Source organism: Primulina tabacum, chromosome 9, assembly GCF_025594145.1.
Source record: "Primulina tabacum isolate GXHZ01 chromosome 9, ASM2559414v2, whole genome shotgun sequence".
In the NCBI taxonomy this organism is placed as follows: Eukaryota; Viridiplantae; Streptophyta; class Magnoliopsida; order Lamiales; family Gesneriaceae; genus Primulina; species Primulina tabacum.
This window is the reverse complement of record NC_134558.1, coordinates 34,688,061-34,699,043: the sequence shown is the minus strand read 5'-3', so window position 1 is coordinate 34,699,043 and position 10,983 is coordinate 34,688,061. Positions and strand designations below refer to the sequence as shown.

The 10,983-nt window shown below is 32.7% G+C and overlaps 1 protein-coding gene across 2 annotated transcripts; it reads left to right on the top strand.

Moving 5' to 3' along the window:
• Window positions 1–1,069: 1,069 nt before the first annotated feature.
• Window positions 1,070–7,093, top strand: LOC142555477 (ATP-dependent 6-phosphofructokinase 6-like). 2 transcript variants are annotated; one of them, XM_075666358.1, is made up of 15 exons: window positions 1,070–1,339; window positions 2,392–2,438; window positions 2,538–2,577; window positions 3,101–3,163; window positions 3,241–3,378; window positions 3,619–3,777; window positions 3,870–3,923; window positions 4,347–4,415; window positions 4,783–4,912; window positions 5,128–5,381; window positions 5,532–5,580; window positions 5,657–5,811; window positions 6,546–6,723; window positions 6,858–6,919; window positions 7,014–7,093. In XM_075666358.1, exons 1-14 carry the CDS (start codon window positions 1,238–1,240, stop codon window positions 6,908–6,910), a joined length of 1,491 nt encoding a protein of 496 aa, XP_075522473.1. In that variant the 5' UTR covers window positions 1,070–1,237; the 3' UTR covers window positions 6,911–6,919; window positions 7,014–7,093. The 2 variants fall into 2 exon arrangements, with proteins under 2 accessions (XP_075522473.1, XP_075522472.1); XM_075666357.1 differs by lacking the exon at window positions 7,014–7,093 and having other exon boundaries at window positions 6,858–7,006.
• The last annotated feature ends 3,890 nt before the right edge of the window (window positions 7,094–10,983 follow it).

Sequence of the window (10,983 nt, the reverse complement as noted above, 5' to 3'; positions counted from 1 at the left end):
CGTCTATCTTTTTTAGAGGCGAAAATATTTATCAAATCTGTGTAATCTAATTGTCAGATCATTTCTTTCTCAATCGACAACATAGTTAGCTCATTTAGTCTATTTTACGACATTGTTGACCGAAGATAATTCTTGTAAAAACTACACTTTTATTCTCTATAATTGTAGAAAATACAAAATCAAATAATTTTTTGAGTCGAAATAACAAACTACAAAATCAAAAGAAATCCCAAAAAATAATGAATTTCATCTTTCAATGATCCACACATCCAAGTTTTATTCACAAATTATTTTATTTCCTTGGACTATCCACTTATTAATTACACAAGTCGCGTATAAAATTTATATAAAACTCATAATTCAATTATAAATCATTAAAGAATTTAAATCAAGCGATGCGTACTTTAGTTATATATAAATTACTTATCTTCAGGCTTAAGAAAAGTAGAGGACCGTAAACTTTATTTGTTGAATGAAAACAAAAATCAAGGTTGAGATTTGATGTAGGTTAGAGAACAAATAACATATATATATTTGGCCTCCTTATTGAGCCGGGCCTTGAGGTAACCGTTTGGTTGGTCTCATAAAAGGTCCGGCTCTTCTTTATTGAGCCGGGCCTTGAGGTAACCGTTTGGTTGGTCTCATAAAAGGTCCGGCTCTGATGTGATATATATATATATATATATATATATATATATATATATATATCTATATAGCCTCCTTATTGAGCCGGGCCGTGAGATAACCGTTTGGTTGGTCTCATAAAAGGTTCGACTCTGATGTGATGGAGTTCGAAAACGTGGATTTCAAATCTAACATATTATTTTCTGCTTGACTAATTGAAAGTGCAACCACAAAATTTTTGAAAATATAAACCATGCTGAGTCACGTAACCGGAATATAAAAATAATTTAATAATTTCTAACCTGATCGGAGGATGTCGTTGACCAGAATCATAAACGAATCACATGAAAACAGCTATTGTACCTTAAGCTTCCATACTTATACCACCTGTGGCGCCACCGGTTTTAGTTAAAAAAATATAATTCTGGAAATGTAATCTAACCCTAAAGTCAAGGGCCCACGTGAAGCTCAGGATCATTTCCACTTTCCAAGCACCAATTTTTAAATGTTTGGATACCATTTGCAACACTCGCTATTTTCGTACAAGTTTTTTTTTTTGTTCTTGTGAAACGTTGATTCTCATCCAAAGGAAGCTGTAGATTTGGGAGAGAATATGGGTTCGGATAACAATTTTCAGATGAAGGTGGTTACCGGAGAGTTTGGATACGTTCTTCAAGACGTACCTCATTTCACCGACTACATAACGGATCTCCCTGTATGTGTTTCGCTTCGTTTTTGCGCATCCACATCTGTATTGATGATTAGTTGTGTTTGATAATCTTTGTAATATGTGTGAATTCATTGTGTCACGTTATTGTTCTGTTTTAAAATGTCATCGTGTCTACTATTGTGAGTTTATTATGAACTAGAATGCGTGAACATGTTTAGATCTATTTGAACCTATCAAAGTTTTTGCTAAAATGTCTGTTTGGCGTTTATGATGTATGATTATGCATGTTGTGGCGGCATCAAGTTTTTTTCCCCTGCTTTGTACAATTATGATTTCATTAATTTATTTTGGTGGTATGGCTTCCGAATTTTTCAATGATATAGAGGAATTGATGTGCAATCGCAAATTATAATGTTTTGGAAGATTGTATTTATTGTGTGATCATGCTTCGATAAATTTTGGTTTTGTAACCATTTTATGTTATTGTAGGATTATTTTATGTATATTTTATGCTGTACTGGTGCAATGAGTTGAAAAATCGGACATATTTGATGTTGTGATGGAAATTTTTTATTGATCCCACGCATTTATGGTATCTGTAGAGTTGACTATCAAAGTGTTGTAATTTGGGTTTTAGAATCATTCAGTATCATGGTGAAGTTATTTCATTGGAATTTGCGGAATAAAAACTGCATAAAATAAATATAGCAGTTCAAGATGAGAAAAAGCTTGATGCTTTTTTTAACTGTTGAACTGCAATTTATGTTTACAACAAGGTTGGTATAAATTATGATGTATAATGAGATCAATTTTACTAGTGAGCATAATTTGTGAAATTAATTGGTAACTTTTTCCTATCTGTCTTTTGAAGGCAACCACACACAAAGGTACCGACAGTGGCATTGGCCTAAATAAATGTTACGGCACTTATATTCTTTAAGTTGGGTTGAATATTATTTTTTAAAAAATTGGCAATATGGATCAGTGAAATGATCAATTTACTGATTTAGAAAGACAGTGTAGTGGGACGGCTTATCTCTTATCCATCTTTCTTGGTAGTTATGTCATTAATTTTGCTGTCACTTGATTTTTGGCAGACTTATCCTAATCCACTACGCTCCAACCCTGCATATTCAGTTGTTAAGTGAGTTATACTTACTGTTATCTTTTCTTATATGTGTATCTTGTCGCTTGTTTGCCACGTACTTTTGTTCATGATAATATATGGTTTGCGATGTTTCAGGCAGTACTTTGTTGACATGGATGACACTGTCCCCCAAAAGGTGAGCTATACCGTTCAGATTTTTTTTTTCTTTTTTGCCCCCCAATTTTGCTACTGAAACTTGGCCAAAGCGTAGGTTAACTAATTCCAGGTAACATTGTGCTCATTGAATGATAGGGTACAACATGCTGAACAACAATGTCAATTTAAAGATGATAGAATAAAGCTAAGAGTTCATCATTAACAACTTCAAAAAATTTAATAAAAAAGAAGATAAGACACTGTCATTTTTATTCATTGATCATTATTTGATTCCCATTTCTCTAGTTTGGAATATAAAATTGCTGTAATTTGTCTATATGAGTTTTAATTCACGTCGTTGAGTTTGGGTGTGAGATTTGTGAAATTTGTATGCTTGTGTATGGTATTCTACTTCAATAATGCTAGCCAATTATTTCTGAATCATTTTTCAGCTTATACCTTCACAATTTTCACCATTTCAACTCTGGTTGATAATGTAACCAGGTCCAGAAGATTCAGGCCTTTTGTTTTCTTTCCATCGTTAGTTATAAATCACTTTACAGGTTGTTGTTCACAAGGAAACTCCAAGAGGAATACACTTTCGGCGAGCTGGGCCTCGTGAAAAGGTGTGTATTAACTCTACTTGTGTTCAAGCATCAGGAAAATTGTGCAAATTTTGATTAGATACTTCGATGTTGTGCAGGTCTATTTTTCTTCAGACGAGGTGCATGCTTGTATTGTGACATGTGGCGGTTTATGCCCGGGACTAAACACTGTGATCAGGGAAATTGTGCACAGCCTCGATTATATGTATGGGGTCGAAAAAGTTCTTGGAATTGATGTAAGTTGAATAATTATTATTTTGATCGTGATGATATCTATTTTAGAAGGTTCATTGTCTTTCACCGCTTAGACGTTTAGATAATGATACTAGCTCTATTGCTCACTGTTTTCCCCTTCCAAACATTGTTTTGATTGCTGTTGTGACTTTTGAATCTCATAAGATCAGTTTATCATTAACGTGTCTTTTTTTATCATAATGAAGATATTTAATTTTGTCATTTTGTGCAAATTTCCTTAGGGAGGCTATAGGGGTTTTTATTCAAAGAACACGATTAATTTGACACCGAAGGTTGTGAACGACATACATAAGCGTGGTGGGACAATCTTGGGAACATCTCGAGGTGGTCATGATACCATTAAGATTGTTGACAGTATTCAGGACCGTGGAATTAACCAGGCAAGTCTGTTACTTAATATTATAAGAATTATCTAGTGTTTTGGCTTATAATGAACTGAACTTTGGTTCTGATGAACAGTATTACTGGTCAGGTTTATATAATTGGAGGAGATGGCACCCAGAAAGGAGCATCTGTAATCTATGAGGTATCATTATCTATCGAGTATGCTCCTTACAATTGACTTAAAAATGCATTATTGCATTCATCAAGCATCTCTCTGAAGAGCACCATTAATTGGCTTTTTTATAGCATCTGTTTGTTAGTCTCTTTTGTGCATGTCTGACAGAATCATGCATTTTTTGCATCTACGTTTTTTTGTTTTCTTTTCTTGGTTGAATTTTTTGGAGATATATGGGTAGCAATTTGTCCTGATTGATGATTTGACCCCTATCTCAAATTGAGGGTAATTTTCCTGTTATGGGTTTATTGATTGAAATAGCATGCTGGTTCAATGCCATTTTTTCACAAAAATAGTTTATTTGGTATTATGATTTTCTGTGGTAGGTGCTTGATTGTTGACGAGATACTGTTGTGGGGAGTGACTATGATATATATATTTTTTTCATAGGAAATCAGGAAGCGAGGCCTGAAGGTTGCTGTTGCTGGGATACCCAAAACAATTGACAATGATATTCCGGTATCACTTTTCAGTTATTATTTGGTGGACAATTTCTTCCAATGGTTCCTCACATGTTATTAACTCAAAACAAACACCAGATGGCGCTCCACATGGAAGGCTTCAGATTTTTAACTTTGAACATTCAGCTTTTCTTAATCCAAGATGCAAAATCTGTGTTTTTTAAGGCCAATCATAGTACTATATCCAGTAAAACTGGCTCTTATAAATTTTCTGGTTAATAAATGGCCCATATCTTCTGAGATTTCTCACTTTCACTGCTATTTGAGAGTTTGTGGAGCCTTTTGGTTTATATCATTCTTTGTGCACAGAACGTATTGCTTTATATTCTGGAAAGATTCAGTCGTGTGTTGGCTTCTGTTATCAGGTTATTGACAAGTCATTTGGTTTTGATACCGCCGTAGAGGAAGCACAACGTGCCATAAATGCTGCACATGTTGAAGCTGAGAGTGCAGAAAATGGAATTGGTGTAGTGAAACTAATGGGTCGCTATTGTGGTAAGATGGGTTTGTGCACTTCAATATGCAGTCATCAGCATTAAATGAGCCATTATTATTTGAATGACTTCATTTTCCACCCTTTTGTGGTGTGGAGACATTATAAAGCATGAGCTACATCCTCTTTAAGCTTTACAATTACTGTTGCAATTTAACTTTTTTTATGTGTGCATAATTGTTGTTTTCTTCTATGCTTGTTGGGATTCATGGTGCAGGATTTATCGCAATGTATGCAACTCTGGCTAGCCGGGATGTTGACTGCTGTTTGATTCCGGAATCACCCTTTTATCTTGAAGGAAAAGGTGGACTTTTTGAATACATCGAGAAAAGGCTAAAAGAAAATGGACATATGGTCATTGTTATAGCTGAAGGAGCAGGACAGGAGCTTCTCACAGCAAAAAATGAACAAGATGCTTCAGGGAATAAGCTACTTCAAGATGTTGGGTTGTGGATTTCCCAAAAGATAAAGGTAGACCGTCATCAGGCTGTTCTTTATTACGATTCTATATGTTATCTTGATAATGTCGTTTGGAAAAAATATGCTTCAAAAACAGAGAGCAAGACAAGATGGAATTGATAATTATGTTGATGATTTTAATTGTTGTCTCATCTGTAACAGGAACATTTTTCGCTGCTGCGTAAAATTCCAATCACTCTTAAGTACATTGGTCAGTACACTCATTATGAAATTATTTTATCCAGTTCTTGCCATTATTGGCAACTAACTTAACTATCTGGTGCCAGATCCAACTTACATGATACGCGCCATTCCTAGCAACGCATCCGACAATGTGTATTGCACACTTCTTGCTCAAAGTGCTGTTCATGGAGCAATGGCAGGGTACACTGGCTTCACTAGTGGGCTTGTCAATGGCCGGCATACATACATTCCTTTCAATGTGAGTTTTTATCTATTTTTACAAATTAATTCAATTAGTAAATTGTGCAGTCTCATGCTCTCTGGTATCCAATCCGTCACAAAGTCATAATTTAATCTCTGATGGCGTAAATACAAACACACAGATAAGATTAGTGATGCTACATGTGTTATATTTATACAGTAGAAGAAAAGGTAAACGATTTTGTCAAAATATTTGGAGAAAATGGAAAAATGTTTGTGTAATCAGCCCTGCCGAAAAAAATAAAACATTATATCTAATTTTATTTTGAGTTGTTTATAGAAATATAATATTGCTGGAAATTAAATTGAGGAATGTGATATTAATTGTATTCATATTCTCTAATTTAGACTGTTTTAATTGTAAATATCACGTCATACAAGTCTTGTGGAATTGTTTAAATTTTCTAGTGGGGTGTTTTCAACTTTCAAAATTGATTTGGTTAGATTATAAGATTATATCAGGTTACTTTCGGGAGTGGTAAAAAAGTTAAATAGGAAAAAATGATGATACAAGAAAATGTGAACAAAAAGTCAGTTTTGTTCCGAAGTTTTTGGTTACTATTTAATTTGTGCTTTTTACAATTTCTATTTTATGTTCTGTTCTAGTTTATGTGAATCGTTCTAGAACATGGAGTAACATTCATATCTTTGGCCGCTTTAGTATGACTGACATGAATTATTTGTTCTGGATTAGATATCGTATGAACATAACCAAAAACTGTTTGGATGCAGCGTGTTACTGAAAGGCAAAACAATGTTGTCATTACTGACCGGATGTGGGCGAGGCTTCTCTCTTCAACTAATCAACCAAGTTTCCTAACCGCGAAAGAGGTCGATGAATTCAAGAAAGAATTAGACCCTCCGACTCAATTGCTAGATGATGGAAGGAATGGGGAAGACGAGAACTCAGGTAACACAGACGTGAACATTAATGAAATAAAAAGCACTGAATAGTTCACGTTTTGGCACCAAGCTTGATCTCTGTGCCATCCCTCGAAACTATGAGATATGTAACCATAATCCTGGATTAATTGGGTCGTGTAGGAACAAATTTCAAGGTTATCGATCTGTTAAGATGCCTCAGCTGCGGGCAGTAAATTTATCTTGTACGTATTTCTTATATTGTTGTTGATTGTATAATATTTGGAACGGTGAGAAAACGTCCCCATAATTTTACATGGAGTTGTTTTTAATTTTAAGGTCCTTGGGTGTCGGATGATTAACTAATTTTATGCTGGATCAAGGTTAGTGAAACATGTGCGGTCAAGTTCATGTCCGAACATTATTACAGGTCCAAATTTCTTGTTGCACAACCGCATGCTTTTGCTTGTATATTTGTCATGGGATGAAGTGTTTGTTGGTTGTATTTCTTGAAACTTAAGAATTATTTTCATTTGATTCCAGGCTACGTAATACTTATTTAACTAATATTTTCTTTAAATTATAGATTTAAACTACATTAAATTACTCGTTATCTTATTAAATTTAGATCCATCGTTGGACCTCAATTCAATAGGGATTGGAAATCCAATTTCGTTGAGCGATTGTTGCGGCTAATGACTTGGGGAAACAAACGTAACCGGAGAAGAAGTTAACCCATCATTTGAACCTTCAAAGCTGAAATTATGAGTAATAGATTCCCAAAGCTGGTATTTTCCTAGTTTCGACTTATCCGTAAACAATAAAGTTTTTCTTTAACTATAACCATCGTATTTAAATATATTACTGTTTCACTCGTGGAGAATTTCCTTCAAATAGTTGATGAATACAAAGATTTTTCTCTGGAAAAGCAAATTGATGGACCCTGCGACCAACTCATAGAAACGACAAAATATATCTTATGAATTTATTGATACCAATTGATTTTTTTGAAACAAAATCATTTCAAATTTTATTTCAATTACACTCAAATTAAATATCAATTAAATTACATCTCCCATGTTCTTCCTTAAATCAAATATCTTCTTCAATCAAAATCATCCCCAGGTAATTATTATTATTATTATTATTATTATTATTATTATTATTACTGCCAAAATAATCTATTACTATTATTATGAATCTCTATAATAGAGACAAAAATAATGTATTGAACTGTTTTTTGCTCCTCCAATTTTGTCATTTTGCTATTCTAATATTATACTTTTGTTTTAATTTTTAATTTCAACAAACACTTTTGTTTTTATTTTTTAAAAATTATAACACTTTAGTTTCTCGATAATTTGTCAAATTTTACTTAAACTTTTCAATAATTATAAAAAAATTTGTACACACACTTATCGCGACTGCGTGCGCAAAATAGCTCTTTATTATTATCACCGCCAAATTTAGGCGGATCTAAAACTACAAGGATAGCTGTACATTGCCCAAAATACCAGAAGACATCTCACGTGTCGCTTCTAACGGAGACATGTCACCAGGCACGTGTGCCTCCCTTTGACTGCGCTGCTTTCCCTTCACGTTATGGACACGTGGCACATTATGCAAAATGCATACACGAAATATATATATATATAGTCGTGTTTGAACGAAAAGACTTTGATTTGTAGAGGATTTCAAATCAAATTATTAGATTGAAAAATATATTGTACATCGAAGTGAACAAATTCATTTTGACAATATAAGTGATTTTTTAGTTTTTCATTTTAATTTTGAGTCAAATATATTTGATACATAGATTTGAAATCATATTCACTCAAATTTATTCATATAAATGAAATTTGATACTTTATTATTATTATTATTATTGAAGAATACTTATTAGTTATTACATTTGCATGCGTGTAGCTTAAATAAAAAAAAATAGATAATATCGCGAGCTTCGTAACCAAAACGTGGAATCCCAATTCCTTTTGTCCATTTATTTTTCACGGATTTGTGTAGACAACTCGTTTGGTGCAACCAATTAAGCACTTAAAAAGATATATGTTAGGCCACATTGTATCCAATTTTACTTTTCTGATTAGTCGAAGGTTGGATTATAGCCACAGTTGGATCATAATCAATTCCGTATACAATAAAGCTGCAAAATCGCACGAGTTATTGAGAATATTCTGATTGTAAATATAGATATTTGTGAGTGGTGAATTTCACATTGTAGGTAAATAAAATTCAGAGAAATTTTAAAGCTAAATATAATATTTTACATTTGTAAAAGAAAAGTACATAATCATTTTTAAAAACATTTCTTTAATCTGATCAAATTAAAGAAGTTCGAGCTCAAACTTGAAGGAATTACAAGTTTAACTTGCACTCCCAAAAAATATTACGTTATCATCTGTTTTTGAGCTATAAAATTTACGAATGCATTCATGATCTAGGTACCATGTTTGCCTCTGAGTTTCACTACATATGATATCAAACTTATCTATGATATCTCGTGCCGGATGAATAAAAATTAGATGTTTCAATCGGTTTTAAAATGAGACAGAACAGACACTACAACAAAAACACTAAACAACAACATATATTATTCGTTGTCGTAGGCCATTTGAAACTGTTGTTATTGAGGGTGTTGTTGAAATTGCATGCAACGACAACGGTTTAGCTATCATTTGCGACTGTTTTTAAAATTAGCGACGGTAAAATCCGTCGCTAATTAGCGACAGTTAATGATATATCGTCGCTAAAATTAGCGCGGGGTTTTGTTTAAGTCGTCGCTAATTAGCGATAGTGTAATATATACCTAAAATTAGCGACAAATTTTGTCTAAATCGTCGCTAATTAGCGACAGTTTTTCATGAAGCCGTCGCTAATTAGCGACGGTTTAGACATAATCTGTCGCTAATTTTTTAAGTAATTAATAAAAAAATTACTTTAATAATTAAATAAATCTACAAAATAAACTTACAATATGACTATTTTAACAATTTCATGATCTTAACTAACACTTAAAAATTTACCAAAAATTGAATCGAAAAAACTTACCCAAAATCGAAACTAAAATCGTGTAAGAGAAAAAAATTTGAAGTGTTGTGATGTGGAGAAAAATGAACCGAAAATGCGGATATTGATAGACATATTTGCGACGGATTTTGGTAAAATAGCGACGGTTATCGGTAAAACCGTCGCTATTAGCGACGATTGTTTATTGAATAGTGACTGTTGCTTATTGAACCGTCGATTTAAACATAAAACATCGCTATTAGTGACAGTTTTTTTTATTAAATCATCACTAATTTAAAAATAGAGACAGTTTAATTAAAATCTTCGCTAAAGCGAAACCGTCGCTAAATATAGCAACCTCTTTAAAAAACCGTTGTTGTTTGTCCAAAAAACAAGCTAATCGACAATGATTTTTTAAAACCGTTGTCGATTGTCAAAAAAACAAGCTAATAAACAACGGTTCAAAGACAACCGTTGTCTTTGACCCGCAAAAAAACGCCAAAAGACAACGGTATTTAAAAGACCGTTGTATTTTGCTTAAAAAAAGCTAAAAGACAACGATTTTCACTAAAACTGTTGTTAAAAAGTAAAAAAACAACGATTGTAGTGAAAAACCGTTGTCGTAAGTGTATTGTTGAAGGTCAATTTTCTTGTAGTGAGACTCTTATAGCAATTTGTGTTAGTCATTTCCATAAAACAATAACGAATACAAAATAATTATTATAACATATATGATCTCATTGTGTATTCGCGCTTGAGCGGGTAAAGATCATGAGGCATGACATTATTAATTAGCTCACTTTAGTAAATTAGTCATAATGTTCCTCATATATTGTTGGATATCTTAATACATACGGTTTTCATGCGTATTTTATATCAAGCATGCATCTTCTATGAGCAATCCAACAACTTCAATATAATGAGTTACTTTACATCCTTGAACATATTATAAAAATGATATAATTCTCAATTTTAATTCCCTTTCTAAATCTGATTGTCTTTTTTGGCATTTTTTTTCTAATTATCAACTTCGTGTTCTTGCGGGTACTAATTTAATTAAGGTCGAGAACATTTGCGTCACACATTAATTAATATTGTATCATTTTTATGAAACTATATATTTTACTTATCCTAAAATTGACACTCATTTTCTCATTTCGAGAGTAACAAAGAATTAAAAAAATAAAAAAAATATCTAACTATATTTTTGTAATTTAAATACAAAATATAAGTTTGACTCTAATACGCCCAACATTTTTCTTGTTATTTTAACGGTAAATTTAAG

Coding starts and splice junctions, on each gene's coding strand:
- LOC142555477 (XM_075666358.1), top strand. CDS start 1,238: ATGGGTTCGGATAACAATTTTCAGATGAAGGTGGTTACCGGAGAGTTT. Junction 2,439..2,537: donor CCTGCATATTCAGTTGTTAA/GTGAGTTATACT, acceptor GCGATGTTTCAG/GCAGTACTTTGTTGACATGG. Junction 5,812..6,545: donor ATACATACATTCCTTTCAAT/GTGAGTTTTTAT, acceptor GTTTGGATGCAG/CGTGTTACTGAAAGGCAAAA.